At 53.8% G+C, this 16,271-nt stretch overlaps 1 protein-coding gene across 2 annotated transcripts in view; it reads right to left on the bottom strand.

Moving 5' to 3' along the window:
* Nucleotides 1–15,395, bottom strand: part of GSG1L (GSG1 like) — a 246,518-nt gene extending 231,123 nt beyond the window's left edge. The window contains exon 1 of one of the 2 annotated variants that reach the window (XM_081553373.1): nt 14,724–15,395. In XM_081553373.1, coding sequence (XP_081409499.1) covers nt 14,724–15,066 — 343 coding nt within the window. In that variant the 5' untranslated portion in view covers nt 15,067–15,395. The remainder of the gene's footprint in view (nt 1–14,723) is intronic. The other variant, XM_081553375.1, reaches the window with a different exon arrangement.
* Between the last annotated feature and the right edge of the window lie 876 nt (nt 15,396–16,271).

Genomic DNA, 16,271 nt, shown 5'->3' with positions numbered 1-16,271 from the left:
CCGCCGGTCTCAAAAACCTACTCCAGCACAATCAGAGGGGGAAGGAAGAATGGGCTTGAGAAGCAAGCAACCTAAACATCCGTTGACAGAAGAATGGATAAAGAAGATGTGGTACATATATACAATGGAATACTAACCAGCCATAAAAAAGAATGAAATAATGTCATTTGCAGCAACATGAATGGACCTAGAGATTATCATACTAAGTGAAGTAAGTCAGAGAGAGAAAGACAAATACCATGTAATATCACTTATAGGTGGAATCTAAAATATGGCACAAACAAACTTATTTACAAAACAGACTCACAGACATAGAAAACAAACTTAACTTACCAAAGGGGAAAGTCAGGGAGGGATAAATTAGAAGTTTGGAATTAACACATACACACACTGTTGTTGCTTAGTCATTAAGCCATGTCCGACTCTTTTGCAACCCCATGGAAAAGGGTAGCCTGCCAGGCTCCTCTGTCCACGGGATTCTCCAGGCAAGAATACTGGAGTGGGTTGCCATTTCCCTTCTCCAGGGGATCTTCCCGACCCAGGGATGGAACTCATGTCTCCTGCATTGCAGGGGGATTCTCTACCACTGAGCCACCAGGGAAGCCCCCAGACACACACTACTATATATAAAATAGATAACCAACAAGGAGGACCTACTATATAGCACGGGAAACCATACTCAATGTTTTGTAACAATCTATAAGGGAAAAGATATATATGTGTGTGTGTGTGTGTGTGTGTGTGTGTGTGTGTGTATAACTCTGCTGTACACCTGAAACTGAAACTAACATGATATTGTATTCATAAATCAACTATACTTCAATTAAAAAACCTCCATTAAAGACAGTGAGTATCTGAATCTACAAGAGATTTAAAAATAAAATAGATAAGCAACAAGGACCTACTGTATAACACAGGGAAGGATATTCGATATCTTATAATAACCTATAATGGAAAAGAATATGTATACATAACTGAGTCATTTTGCTGTGCACCAGAAACTAACACAACATTGTAAATCAACGATACTTCAATTAAAAAAAAAGACAGGCTAGAAAAGTCACAGAGATGTGACTGGCATATGCAGTTAAGAACACACGTGGAAGCAGTGAGTGGCCTGAGACCCTACTACACATTAGATGCATTCCTCTACTCAAGCCACTCAGACCAGGGCAGGCAGAGGAGAGGGGGAGAAATGGTTGGACTCTGGATGTACTTTTATTTTTGTTAATATTTATCTATTTATTTTTGGCTGAATCGGGTCTTAATTGACACATGTGGAGTTTTCCTTGCAGCACATGGGAATCTCCCTTGTGGCACATGGGCTTTGTTGCCCCACAGCATGTAGGATCTTAGTTCCCCAACCAGGAATAGAACTTGCATCTGCATTGGAAGGCGGATTCTTAACCACTGGATCACCAGAGAAGTCCCTGGATGTATTCTGAAAAGGAGCCAACAGTATCTGCTGATGGACTGAATGGTGATGTATGTGTGAGAGGCAGACAGAGAGGGGGGAGAAGGGGTTAAAAAGAACTTCAAGGTTTCACCTGGGAAAGATGATGCTGTCCTTTATTGCTTGTTGAGATGGAGCTGAGGGGGCAGGTGAGGATGAGGTATCCAATCATGCTTGTCACCAGTCTTCCCAAGCTCCACTTTGTAGGCACATGGTAGGACCACCATGCTCCAGCCCCCAGGAGATTAGCTATGACCATGTGACTTGCTTTGGCCAATGAAACTCAAGCCAAATGGCATGAGCCACTTCTGGGCAGAAACTCGTCCCCCTTTCCTGCTTCTACAGCCACAGAACCCGGAGAAAGAGCCTCTCTTACCCAAGTCCAGGATGGAGACACATGGAACACAGCCCCTGGGGTTGTCCGAACCTTCCCAGGCTTGTAGATGGTCAAGGCAGAGTGACCCAGCCTCCTCCAGCCAGTGACGGCAGAAGAACAGACGGTGGGTTGGGGACTTGTTCATTAGAGATGCAGGTTAGACCTCTGAGCAGAGGTCTCAACTGAGGGGAGTCACTGAGACTCGTGTCCAACCCCCAACCCTGACTGTGTCTGGGGAGGGTCTTCCTCCCTCTGCTCCTCACCCAGGACCACCCAGATTTCTCCTGAGGCTAGGCAAGGCAAGTGTTAGTCGCTCAGTCGTGTCCGACTCTTTGCAACCCCATGTGCTGCAGCCCACCAGGCTCCTCTGTCCATGGGATTCTCCAGACAAGAATACTGGAGAAGGGTACCATTTCCTCCTCCAGGAGATCTTCCCGACCCAGGGATCAAACCCACGTCTCCTGCATTGGAGTTGGACTCTACCATCTGAGCCACCATGGCCAACAGGGGACAAAGCTGGCAGCTGAGCGCATGGGACAAGGATGGCAGGAAAAGACAGTTCTTCCGGAGCTCGACCCTGGGACAGAGAAAGCAGGATGGAGAGAGGCCCAGAGAGAAGAGGGGGCAGACAGACAAGACAGAGGGCAGGGGAGGCTCCACAAGTGTGTCCCAGCGGCCACCAGGATACAGATCCAGTTGACTCGCTGAGAAGCTGCCTCCCACATACTGAGTTTACTTGGGCTGCGAATGACTAATAAAAAGACCATAGTTTTGCTAAGATGTGTTTATTACTCTCCTCATACGTGAGTCACCACCATCCTTATTATTATTAACCTGTGGCAGTTTGGAGAGGGGTTAGAGAGCCTCGATGGGCAGAAGCCCCCCAGCAGCACAACACCAAGCCCACCCACTCCCCCCTAGCAGGGGCAGGATGGAGGGCAGAGGAGGTGGGAGTCTGGGGAAGGGAAGGGTCTGGCCTGGCTGCCGCGCCTTCCTCACCTGCCCAAGGCACCAAGGGCTGAGGCCCCACGAGCCCACCCCTAGCAGAGCTGCCGCCTCCCCCCATGGACTCAGCCCTCCTGGAAAAGAGCAGCAAAAAGGGGCCATATGTGCACCTTCCCGCTTCCCCCGGGCTATTTCAGGCTCCCTTTACTTGCCTCTCCTCCCAGCTCCTCAGGCCTGCCTGTGTATGTGTGTGTGTGTGTGTGTGTGTGTGTGTGTGTGTGTGTCTCTCTCTCTCTCTCTCTCTCGGGGTCTCCCTTTCAGTTTCTCTGTTTCCCTCCTAATTGCTGACTCTGCCTCTCTCTGTGCCTCTCCATCTGTGTGTGTGTGTCCCTGGTCTGTGACTCTGCGCATCCCTCTGTCTGTCTCCCCGTCTCTGCCTCGCTCCCCTCTCCCACCCTCGTCCCCTTTGTATGTATCTCCCTTTCTCTGTCTCTGTCAGTCTCTTTTCATTACCTCCCTTCCTGGCTTCTCTGTCTGATCGCAGCCTTGCCCTGGGTCCCTCTCATATTCGGGGTGTATCTGCCATCTCTGACCCACTCCCTAGGAGGCTGGGATGCAGGACAAGGCCCCTCCCCACCCCTGCCCCTCCCCCAGGCTCCAGCTCTGCTTCCGGAAGCTGGAACATGGACATTCCCTGGCTGGTGTCCATCAGCAGCAAGGGGGCAGACCCTGGGAGAGGACCCTGCAGCCCAGTGTCCAGAAGCAATGAGGAGGCAGCCTCAGCATGGGCAGTTTGGGGCCGGGACACCCTTCACACCTCGGCAAGTCACCACCCAGCTGGAATCCACTGACAGAGGTCAGCGCTGCTGTCTTCATTTTTGTCAGCGATTCTGGCCTCCCCATTGGAGTAGATTTAAACCACCAAGATTCACAGAAAGGAGCCAAACCAGGAGCTCAGGACAATTACCCCACTTGTCAGATGGGGAAACCGAGACCCACATTGCCTCTGAAAACTCAGGAGAAGAAAACTTCACGCGCTCTGCTCTAAACTTCTGTCCCCAGCAGTGTCCCCATCCTCTGTGTGGGATCACATCTATCTTCCTTGGGATCCTGTGCATCTGCCCAGGCCTCCACTATGAGGACACTCAGGGCATCCCCTTGCTCCGACTGTGACCTGGGGAATCCTGGAGGCCTGGGTTTCACCACCCTGGAACAGTCCTGGGGGGCTGTGGGGCGCTCCGCACCAGCCAAGAGGGCCTCTGCACTTGGGCTGATCCTGCCTGTCACCTTCTACCCCTTCACACACACACACACACACACACACACACAGAGGCGTGCACGTGCGCTCGCACTGACCCTCCTGGCAGCCCTCGAGGTTTAATTTGGTTTTGTGCATTTCCAAGGTAACATGTACATCCCATGGAAAGACCCTCATCTTGTGACATGGAGACCCTGGGTACCAGCTCTCCCATCCAAAGGGATTCTGCCACTTCCTAAGAACCACTGCGTTCTGGCCCGGGGATACCATGGTGAGATGTTGAACACGGTCTCTGGTCTGCTCTGAGCTGCTCACTTTAGGATGAGAGGTACAAGTGATAAATGTGCTGGGAAATTTAAAACAAAAAAAAAAATCATTTCAGCGAGTGGTACGTGCTATGAGGAGATCGTGGGAGAACACAGCATCGAGGGATCAAACCCGCGTCTGATCCCTGACCCAGGGATCAAACCCGCATCTCCTGCATTGGCAGGTGGGTTCTTTACTCTTGAGCCACCTGGGAAGTCCCTCTTAGTTGGATAAGTCCCAACTCTGAAGAACCACCTACAATACAGTGATTGTTTTAACTTTTTTATTGTGGAAAATTTCAAACGTACACAAAAGTGGAAGGACTAATGTAATAAATCCCCATGAATCTATCGACTACCATCAAGAATTATCAACACCTGGCCAATGTCATCTCATCTATATCATTCTCTTGTCCTCTTTCCCTTTTTGTAAAACACAAGGTTCTTGTTGGTTACTTATTTTAAACAGAGCAGGGTGTATATGTCAATCCAATGATTGTTTTAATGGCTCCAATTCTTCACTCTCTCCTGTATCCATAGAGGGCTTCCCTGGTGGCTCAGATGGTAAAGAACCCACCTGCCAATGCAGGATACTCGGATTCGATCTCTGGGTCAGGAAGATTCCCCTGAAGAAGGAAATAGCAACCCACTCCAGTATTCTTACCTGGAAAATTCCATGGCTAGAGAAGCCTGGAGGGCTACAGTCCATAGGGTTGCAAAGAGTTGGACATGACTTAACAACTAAATAACAGCAACAACCTATATCCATGCCCTTGGCCATTATAACTCTGTGGTGCCCCCAACAGTGACTCCAGGCTCAGCTGCATGATTTGCTTTGGCCAATGAGATGTCAGCAAAGCAAATAGCCAGCAACTAGCATACGTGTGAGTCACCTAATATTTAGGCCCAAACTAATGTGGACCTGCAGAGCTTACAGCTGAGCTTACAGCTGTCTGCTCCCGAGGTTCTGCTGTTACACAGCATCACTGTGGCAAGTGCTGACTGGCACAGCCCTCTTCCACTCTCAGGCCTCAAGTGGTTGAGGGGAACCTGTCCTCATCTCCTGTGGTCAATCAATACCAGCTACCCCTCTGGCCACGCCCATCAGTTCAAGGACATGGAGACACGGTCCCAAGCGGATCCAATGAGAACCAGCTCTGGGACTTTTGTTTGGAACCATGGAGAGGATGATCTCTTTTGCCTCTGAAGTTACTGAAAGTACAGAAAGTAAGTCCAAAGTTTTAGGGGATGTCCACAGGGGGAGAGTGGACTTGAGAATGAAGCTAACCCAGAGGAAGGCAGAGCCAAGGGCTGGAAAGAGAAATTCCCAGTTACGCTGTGATCCAGCCATGCCACAACCTGGACTTTTCTTAGGAGACTTTCTATCAACAACGACCATAAATTCCTCTTTTTTTTTCTTAAGCCCATTTCAGGTGATTTTGTCTCTCACATGGTGAGTCCTGGAGTCCTGCCTAATGGGTCACCTCCTTTAGGGATGTCCATCCAAGCCCCTACCCATCCCCCTGGCTTGAAGCTCTGCTCTCCTCTATTCACAGGACGGGCTTGTGTAGATCCTACACTCCCCACTCCCAGACAGAGTAGATGGGACCAGCTATCAAGGCCGCCACAGGCACCACGCCGTCCAATCAGATTCTTTCTCGAGACTGTGAACCGATAGCCATGGAAACAAGGAGCTGGGACTCCAATCACATGAGCAGCAGGGCTCTGGCCTAGAAGTTGCAAACTGGTGGGACAGGGTCTGCTCGCCCCTCATAAGTGTTGGTCCCAGTCCTGCAGAGCACGCTTCTTATTTTTAACTGAATTCATTGCTGAATTTCAACCATCAAGAGATTTCTTGGAGGGCTGATAAAATGGACAACTTTTGGTCCCACAAGGTCCCCCTTCCTCCAATAATAATAGGCACTGGAGCTGAACAGTAGCTGCCCCTTTAGGGGGACAGCCTCTCCCAGTTCCCTACTGGCCCCTTCCATTCCCTGTGTGTTACTCTCTTTGATTTCCAGTCTGGCCTCAGTAGGATTTTAGTCGGTGACTCTGGACCTGCAAGAGGATTATCAGCTCTGGCCTCCAGGAGCCCAGACAGTCCTGGCTCTGACCTCCAAGGCCTTTGCCTGGATTTTGTAGGCAGCAGCATCCTCCTTAAAAAAAAAAAAAGAAAGAAAGATACCCTATCCTTAAGTAGGCTCAAGTCTGCTCTGTCTGGACCACAGATGGTCCCACAGGCAACACAGAGGCCTGAGGTCACAGTATCCGCACAAGACAGTTCCAAGTCTCGCCCCAGGATTTAAACAGGGAGGATGACCACATGAACCGCCTCAGCCCATTACAGCACCCCACTAAATACCTCCTCTCGGGAGCAGAACAGGGGAGGGAACAGGGAAGAAAGAACATCTGACAGGTCCAAGGGAATGACAGGCACAGAACCTGGGGCCTCCTGCTGTACACACAAGTCCTGAGAAGGTCCTAGAACCCCGCGTGCATTCAACACATATTCATCGAACCCTCACACAAAGCCAGCATTACGTGAAATGCACCAAGCCTTGCCCCCATGAAGACAGCATCCGAGCAAGGGAGAGACATGATAAATGAAAACAGAAATAGAGTCACAGATGTAGAAAACAAACTTATGATTATCAAGGAGGGGGAAAGAGGGAGAGATGAATTTAGAGGTTGGGATGGACATATGCATGTGTGCGTGCTAAGTTGCTTCAGTCATATCCAACTCTGTGCGACCCTATGGACTGCAGCCCACCAGGCTCCTCTGTCCATGGGATTCTCCAGGCAAGAATACTGGTTGCCATGCCCTCCTCCAGGGTATCTTCCCAATCCAAGAATTGAACTCCCGTCTCTTATCTCTTACATCTCCTGCACTGGCAGGCAGGTTCTTTACCACTATCACTACCTGGGAAGCCCTGGACGGACATATGCACACTACTATATATAAAATAGATAACTAATAAGGACCTACTGTACAGCACAGGCAAGCCTACTCGATACTTTGTAAGGGCCTATATGGGAAAAGAATCTTAAAAAAGAGGGGAGATATTACATGTATAACTGATTCACTTTGCTGTACACCTGAAACTAACACAACATTATAAATCAACTATACTCCAATAAAATTTTTTGAAAGGAAGGAAGGAGATAAATGAGTGATATGTAGAGGGTAAGACAATAATTAGAGTGATGGGGGAATAAGGAGGGGGGGGAAGTGTTTGGAGGTAGTGAGGTCACTGATATAGACCACATGGTCTGGGAAGATGGTCTGGGACCATGTCCACTGAGAAGAGGACATCTGAGCAGAGCCCTGCCTAAGAAGGGAGGGACCATGGCAGGTACCTGGAAAACAGCTCCCACATTAAAGGAACAGCAAGTGCAAAGGCCCTGAGGCAGGAGGGCCTTGGCCTGTTGGAGGACCAGCAAGGAGGCTGGTGTGGCCAGGGCAGAGCAATTGTGGGGAGAGATTTCAAAGGGTCCACAGGGCTTGGAGGATGCCTGGCTGTAACCAAGTAAGACAGGATGCACGGGAGGGCCCTGCACAGAGAAGGGACTCGGATTTAACAGGATTCTCTGGATGGAGAACAGACGGGGGTGGGGACCAAGGGCAGGAGCAGGGAGCCCAGGGAGGGGTGACTGCCCTAGTCCAAGGGAGAGGTGCCAGGGCAGAGCTGGTCAGGACATGGTCAGGTGGGGGCTGGATTCTAAATGAAGAGCAGGCAGGATTTGCCCATGGATGAGACATGGGATGTGAAAACATGAGGCACCAAGGAGGACCCCAAGGCTTGGGACCGGGGTGGATGGGGGAGGGCGGATGGCGGGGGTGGGGGGGATGGTGGGCTACGGGAAGAGGCAACTGCCACCCCCATAGGAACCTGGCCCAGTGCTGACGGACCTGCCAAGTTTTTGAGAAAAGCCATCAATCTGGATGTTTCTGTGAAGTGTCTCAATTTTCAAACATTGGCAACTTATTCAAAGATGCTGAAAACACTGCAGGGCCAAGAAAACAGATGGACAGGGTTTTCCCTGGTGGTCCAGTGGTTAAGGCTCTGCACTTCTACTGCAAGGGGCAAGAGTTCAATCCCTGGTTGGGATCCTGCATGCCATGCAGCCAAAAATACATAAATAAACCAAATGTACCTATTTTTAAAAAAATGGACAGTTCAAATCTGACCCGAGGGTCACGTGTCTTCAGCCTCTAACACAAGGTCAGATGACCACAAGCTCCATTGTTGAGTGATTGCTGTATACCAACCAAGCATCTGTGTTTTATCCACCTGAACTCCAAGGACACAATCGTGAGGCAGATATCATCATCCTCTTGTCCCAGCCAAGGAAACTGAGGTTCCGAGAGGGCAAGCCCGTGCCAGAGGTCACACAGCACATGAGTGGTGGCTTAGGGGCTGGAGCCTGGACAGTGCGAGCACAAGGCCTGTGGTCACAGCGTGCTCTGCCACCTCCACCATGCAGACAAAAAACAAAATGAAACGCTCATTTTACACACAAGGAAAGACAAGGCCAGAGAGAATATGTGACTTGTTTAAAGTCCCTCTGTAAGTTGGCACTGGAGGCTGGACTTGAACCTGGGACTCAGGACACCTGGTGCAGGGCTCTTCCCAACGAGGCCTCTTGGAGGCGCCGGGGGAGCCTGTATTAACTGGGATGGGGGGACGGGGCGCAGCACAACACAGCAAACAAGGGCCAGGCTCTGGAGCCTTCTGTATATCACAGCTCTGCCACCTGGAAACTGTGTGACCTTGAACCAATCACTTTACCTCTCTGTGCCTCAGTTTCCTAATGGGGTATAACCATGACACCCACTTCACAGGGTTCTTAGGGGAACCAAAGGAAGTAACACTTGTGCAGGGGCCCAAGCCACCCCCTTCAAAGTCCAGCTCTTCACCCATCAGCTGCTCCTGGCCCGTGTAATATTACACTGATGTATTCCCAAGCACTGGAAGCTCCAGGTTGGGGACATCACAGGCCTCCTTATACGTGTGAAAATGGAGCAGCATAATGTAAGGGGCAGACAGAAGGGCTGGGGTTTCTGCAGAAATGAAGGGGAAGCAAGAAGGCATGGGGTAGCAGGGGGCTTCTCCTCCCCAGCAAGGGTACCACCCCACGCTCACTGGTGTGCATAATGAGGGGCAGGTGGAGCAGAAACCTCAGCAGAAGGGGAGGGGTTCCCAGCCAGTCCCCTGCTTCACTTGGAGCCTGGTGGAGAACTGCACCCAGAACACAACAGTTATAACAACCGACATCCATCCCACAAATGCTGATGGAACACCACTACCTGCCAGCGTCCTGAGCACTGGACACCAGTGCGAAGAACCCAGATAAACTCAGCCCCCACCTGCACGGAGCCCATGGACCACACATGAAACAAACAAGGAACATTAAGCAAAAGTCGACGGTGGCAAGCGCTAGAAATCAAGCAGGAAAAGTGTGGGGAGATCAGTGTTGAATCAGGTGCGGGGAGAGAGCTGATTTCAAGAAGCTTCCGGAAACAGGAACTTCCCTGGTGCTCCAGTGGCTAAGACTCCACGCTCCCGAAGCAGGGGACCCGGGTTCAATTCCTGGTCAGAGAACTAGATCCCACACGCGTGTGTGCTTAATAACTCAGTCGTGTCTGACTTTTTGCAACCCCATGGACTGTAGCCTGCCCGGCTCCTCTGTCCAGGGGATTCTCCAGGCAAGAATACTGGAGTGGGCTGCCCCGCCCTCCTCCAGGGGATCTTCCCGACCCAGGGATTGAACCCATGTCTCTTATGTCTCCTGTATTGGCAGGCAGGCTCTTTACCACTAGCGCCACCTGGCAAGCCTAGATCCCACATACCACAACTGAAAGATCCAACATGCTGCAACGGTGCAGCCAAATAAATAAAATTTTTTTTAAAAAATTGCTGAAACAGTCTTTGTGGCCATCTGCTGGAAGAGCCTTCCAGGCAGAAGGAAGGACCAGTGCAAAGGCCCTGAGGCCGAGTGTGTCCGGTGTCGGGGGCCAGTGCAGCAGAAGTCAGTAACCAATGTGGGAAGGAGAGGACCCACAGAGACAGAGAAGTCCTGTAGCCAGGGAAGGGCTGACAGCCACCCTCATGCGGGGCTTCAAGCTTCGGGGACCATGTGGCTTTGATTCTAAGTGAGAAGGGGACTGTCAGAGGGGCCTGTGCAAAGGAGGGACAGGATCCGACGATTTCTCAGTTGCAGAGTGGACAGGAACGGACAGGGATGGAGGCAATGGTGGAACAGGTGCAGAAGTCCATGGGAGAGACACAGTGTGGCTCAGACAAGGGGCAGCACAGAAGTGACCAGGCATCCCACACCCAACAGGTGCCCAGCATGTCCCTTCACTGTTTCACCGAATCCTTGCTCCTTGAGCAGCTGCTAGTTGCTCTGATCCCCATAAACCCCATTCTACAGGCCAGCAAACTGAAGCCCTTGCCCAAACCACACTGCTATAAAAAGAGGCATCTCGAGGCACCTATCCTTCCTGGACCTTGTTCCACCCATGACAGGGGACAGAGTGGGTCTGGAGTCAGGACACCAAACGTCCAGTTCCTCCTTCCCCTGAATCATCTCTCCCCTCTCTCCGGCCACCCCAGTCCCACTTCCCTCCAGACATCCTCACAAGCCCCCCCTAGACCTGGCCACCCCATCAATCCTCCGGAGTCACCATTCTCCTGAGGCTCAAACACACACTCCCCGAGACGAAGTCAAACATAACCTGCGCTCCCATCAGCGCAGCCTCCTTCCTGCCACCCCCTCCCGCCCACCTCCAGACCTTCACTCATCACTCCTCCGAGCCTTTCTCTGCCGCCCCTCCCACCCTAAGGCCTGCGTCTGCACCCACCCGCGCCTTCGGAGCATCTCAGCCAGAAGAGAAATCCAATTTGCGTGAAGGGCTTGGGGTAATTCTGTGTCGAGGCCACGCTTCCCTGTCTGCCTGTTGAAGGAGGCTGATGCTCCTTCTTAGAGGAAAGAGAAAAGCGTCCTTTGTGCCGGGTCTGGGGAGATTGTGTCCGTTTAGGACAGGCTGCAGTTTTCTTTGTGAACCCTGTAGATTTTTTTTAGTGTGGGAAAAGGGGCTTATTAGATTTCCCTGTGGCTGCCCAGAGTGGGGAGAGGTTTTACCCCGAGCACAGAAAGAAATTACCAAACAGGCGTTTGAGAGGAAGGAACATTTAACAGCTGCCTCTCGTGGAGAAGTTAGGATTTCGTGGTTGGTGTTTTCACTGGAGTGAACATAAAATGCAGAGAAAGGAAGAAAACCTTTCCTGTAGTTTCATGGTGGGAGGGAAGGAAGTTGGTTGGCCACGTTCTGCGAGGAGAGTAGGATTTTGTTCCTGGGGAGGTGGGCGGGAGGGGCGTGTTGGGGGTGTTTTTTTCCTCCCCTCTCCAAGTAGAAAGAAATTTTAAAATGGTCGCAGAACCCAGAAGGAAGGTTGTCATAGCAACAAAAGTTTGAGGCCAGGTACCTCCTGACACCCTTTCAGTACCACGGCGGTGGAGGGGTAGGATCTGGGCACTGTAGGATCCGCTGGGAAAATCATCCAAGTTTGGCTCAGACCTCCCAAATTTCTCACCAACACTGACAGGCTGATAACTATTTTCCAAGCTCCCAGGGAGGAAAATTGTGATTTTCTGGGAGGGGCGATCGCTAACCAACAGTGATCGAGAGGAAAGAGAAAAACTGTGGGTTTGTTTTATTTATCCAACAAACTAACCATCCACGTTTTTACTAAGAGAGAACTGCAGGTGAAGGTCTTATGCTGAGCCCTCTCCAAAACTGCCCCTTTCTCTGACCCCCAACTGCACGGTTCTATTCTCTGATCACTTCACCTGGATTCCTTTCTGTCCCAGGAAGACAACTCAGGCCCCCTCATCAAGTATGAGGCCAGACAAGAACCTCTCTTAACTTCAAATTCCTCATCTGAAAAATGGGCCCCATAGAAGTGCCTGCTGCGCAAGGGTATTCAACAAGATTTTGCAGGTGAGAGGTTTTCACAATGCCTGGTACACATCAAGGGCTCAATAATTGTGAGCTAGCATTGTTTTCAATTTTTTTAATTAACATTCTTTAATGCTTAAAGAATTTAAACATCCTGTGTGGGGATATGTATATTCATATCGCTGATTCACTTTGTTGTACAGCAGAAGCTAACACAACACTGTAAAGCAACTATACTCCAATCAAAAAAATCCTTAACATCTTGTGTCAAGCCCTGAATGAGCCAGACGGATGAGCCACAGGGAAATAACGGCAACAGTTTGGGGCATGACTTCAGGAAGAGGCCTGGAGGCACCTCCAACAGTTGGGAGGCTAAGCTGGCCAGTGAAGACCCTAGCACTTCACGGAGCAGAGACAGGACCACTCCACCGCCAGACACAGTGTTGGATCTAAGTGTGTACATAAGGAAGGCGCAGGTGGTCTGAGAGTTTCCATGAGGAGAAACTTGGTGAGAGGTAGAGGTGAAGTGTGGGGACCTCTACCCCCAAAAGGGTGCAGATCCTTTCCAGGATAAGGCATTCCGAGGCCTCTGTGGGAGAGGTCTGGGATGAGTGGAAAGCAGGGAATTTTAGCCAAGATGTCTTTTAAAGTTAATTGATTATTATTATTACATCCCAAAGTAAAATACTCATGTCCTGAGTGCACGCCAGAAGTAAGTCTGATGGGGTGAAACTGGTCAGGGCAGGACCCTATTCAGATGGTCTTTGGCAAACAGCCAGTATCAAGCAGGTGGTGCCATAAAAGTTCAGAGGGCCACCCCCAGAGACAGGCAGCACCCCAGGAAACCTCCAGTCCGTGGCCCCGAGGCCTCATGCAACATTTTTCCTGCAAATAGGTACTGAAGACCTTCTATGCGCTAGACAGTACCCAGAGACTGGGCATGGCAACGAACAAGATGGCTAGGGCCCTGCCCTCATAGAGTGCCAGCCTACAGGGACAGGAGACAAGAAGCTGGTGGCCAAAGGCATGCCCCCAGAAAACTTCAGGTTGTGCCAAATGTGATGGGGGAGATAAAAGTGGCGATGAGATATCAATACAAAGATGGGAAGACTCTGCCTCCAAAGGGGGACAGGGAAGTCTTCTCTGCAGGGGACCCTACCAGGAAGTCCCCCTGGAGCAGAGGAGGAGCCAGCCAGGGAAGACATGGGGAAGGGCATTCCCTGCAGGGACTGCAGCCTCCCTGGGTTTATTTCACACCTTATTCCCTCTGCCCTTTCAACCAGTCAGGCCAAAGCCTAACTCAGCGCAAACTGGCGGTTTGTGGCCCACTCCTGTCTCCATGTGACTACACACATAGCCCATGTTGACATCTGAGAGCTAGGCGACAGATGGAGAGTTTTAACCTTGGGGAGAGAGGTCAACTCACTCAAGAGGGTCCCCACACGCGGACTTGGAGCAACATCCTCTCCACCGTCTGGGAGGTCCCCGGTGGTGTGGACCAGCGTTCCCAGCATGTGGCACCACCGCTGTCAGGCAGCTGTCCCCGGGGTCCTGCCCCCGCCTCGCTGCCTGCCTCGGGGACCCTCATTCCGGCCCTGGCCGCCTCCTGCGGGTACAGGCAAGGGTGCGAGGCCAAGGGCGCAGTTGAATCTGTCTTCTGAAAAGTCACCCCCTCCCCCCCAAAACCCCCCAGCCCCCGCCTCAATTCTGATGGGCTCCTCGCCGAGCTGTCCCGCTTTCCCGCCTGCCTTCTCTGCCTCCAGCTGCATCTTCTCCCGGGTCGGGGGCCAGACGCGGAGCGCTCCTTGCCCCTTGCGGGGCACCAACCGGAATGCCACTCCTCACTCCCCAAACCGGGGCTGGGAGCCGATGAGCGCGGGTTGGGGATGGGGTCCGGGCTCTGTGGATCTGCGGTGGGAGGGGGCAGCTGATAGCAACAGTCCCTGCAGCAACACCACCACCACCTTGGGCCGGACGGGATGGGGTGGTGGGAGTAGCCAGAGCCCCGCAAAGGGAAAAGGGGGAAGGGGCGAGCGTGAAGAGGAGTTCTGGCGCGGAAAGGAACGCGCGCCCCACCGACCGGCAGCCGGGGCGGGTGGCCCGGAGACGCGCCTACCCAAGGCGCGGCGACATCCCCCACCCCCCCAAAGGCTCCTGGCGCTCGGAAGGGGCAGGATCTCCGCTTGAACCTTGAAACGGCGGAGCGTCCCGAACGCCCAGTATCCTATAGACACCACCACCACCACCATCCGGCGACCTGCCCACCGCGCTCCCCGCGCCCGAACGCTGGGCCGGCCGAGCCTGCGGAGCGCGGGGCACGGCGTCCTGGCGGCGGCGCTGGGCCCCCAGCCCGGGCGCGAGGAGGGAGCGCGCAGCCCCGGGGGAGCCGGGAGCCGAGCCCCGGGGCGCCGCCGCTCACTCACCGAGTCCGCCGAGCTCCTCCTCGCACGAGTACCAGATGCCGGTGTGGAAATTCCTGAAGAGGAAGCGGTCGTCTCCCGTCTCCCAGCTGTAGAGCGCGCCGCCAGGGGGGCCGTTCCCGGCGGCGGGGGCGGCGGGGACGGCGGGGGCGGCGGTGCCGTTGGCCGTGGCGTTGGCGCCCGAGTTGGGGCAGTTGGCGCTCCCGCCCTGGCCGCAGCCCGGCTTGGGCACCCGCTGCGTGCCCTGGCACCAGTGCGTGGTGAGGAAGGCGGTGGTGGCGAAGAGCAACGCCAGCAGGTTCAGGGCCACGGCCAGGAGCGCTCGGCCGCGGCGGCTCGTCTTCATGCCGCCCGCGCCGCCTGGACCGCGCCGCCGGGGAGCTCCGCGCGCGAAGTTGGCAGCCGGCGCCCCGCGTCAGCGGCCACTGCCCGCCGCGCCCCGGGGCTCAGGCGCCTGCGATGGGCGGCGGCGGACGCGGCGCGGGCCCATGACCCGCCCCCCTACCCCGGGGGTGGGGGCGCGGCGCGCGGGGGGCGCGCGGGGGAGCGCGGGGGGCGGGCGGCGGCGGAGCAGCTCCGGCGCGCCCGGAGCCCGGAGCGCGAGTGCACCTCGGCGAGGAGCCGCGGGCGCCTGGCAGCGGCCACGGCGCAGGGACGCGCGCCCCTCCGTGGGGAGACACCTGCAGGCGGCCGGAGACACTGTTCTGGCTCCCGCCCTCACGGAGAGAGGGGGCGCCCCTCGCCGGGCGCGGGCGGAGGGCTGCCCGGCAGAGCAGGGGCGCCGGGGAAAGAGACCCGCACCCGAGTGGAGGGTCTGAGAAGCAAAAGAGTGCCAGAGAGGCGCTCTCGGAGAAAGAGGGAGGTGAAGCCACAGAACCAGCCGGGAGGGGTCATCTCGCGCAGGAACCGGAGAAGTCCCGCCCTCTGGAGAGAAGAGCCAGCCTGCTGGGGTCCCCACGAAGAACAAGGTCCAGCAGCACCCTCGCCCCTAGAGGGAACCCCGGGAAGGAGCCCCAAAGAGTTTGAGCTGCAGAGTTGAGGGTTTCGCACACCAAGGTAGCTGCTGGACCCACTGAGAAGGATGCTTCATTACTGATTCTGGAGTTGCAGGACCTGTCGGGAGGGGTACCTCACCAGATGGGCTGGGCAATAATCTGAAGGGCTTGTGCTTCCCCTGAGGGTCTCTCTTCCAGGGAGATTTGGGCTGTATGCACCAACAGGACAGGCTCCCCTGGCAGAATGAAGCTGCAGTCTCCTGGCCTCCCTATCAAGGCATGGAACCGCCCGGAGTGAGCCACACAAGGTGCCCAAGTGTTAGAAATAGAAATGGAGCTTCCCCTCGCAGGCCATCCTCACCCAGCCCAGATCCTTAGCAGTATGACCCAAGAAGATACCATGCCAGACAGGAATTTGTTGCAGTTATCAGACAGGGGTGCCCCCACAGAGGCTGCCGACCCAGAATCTTCAAGTTTGAGGGTGGACAGAAAGATCAAGAATACTGACTTCGGGGGTCAGGCAACCCTGGAGCTTGACCACCTGTGGGCTTTGAAC

The sequence above is a fragment of the Giraffa tippelskirchi genome, chromosome 13 (genome assembly GCF_054371585.1).
Source record: "Giraffa tippelskirchi isolate mGirTip1 chromosome 13, T2T-mGirTip1v1.2.pri, whole genome shotgun sequence".
NCBI classification, from domain to species: Eukaryota; Metazoa; Chordata; class Mammalia; order Artiodactyla; family Giraffidae; genus Giraffa; species Giraffa tippelskirchi.
The sequence above is the reverse complement of the archived record's forward strand: the minus strand, read 5'-3'. Positions and strand labels throughout refer to the sequence as shown.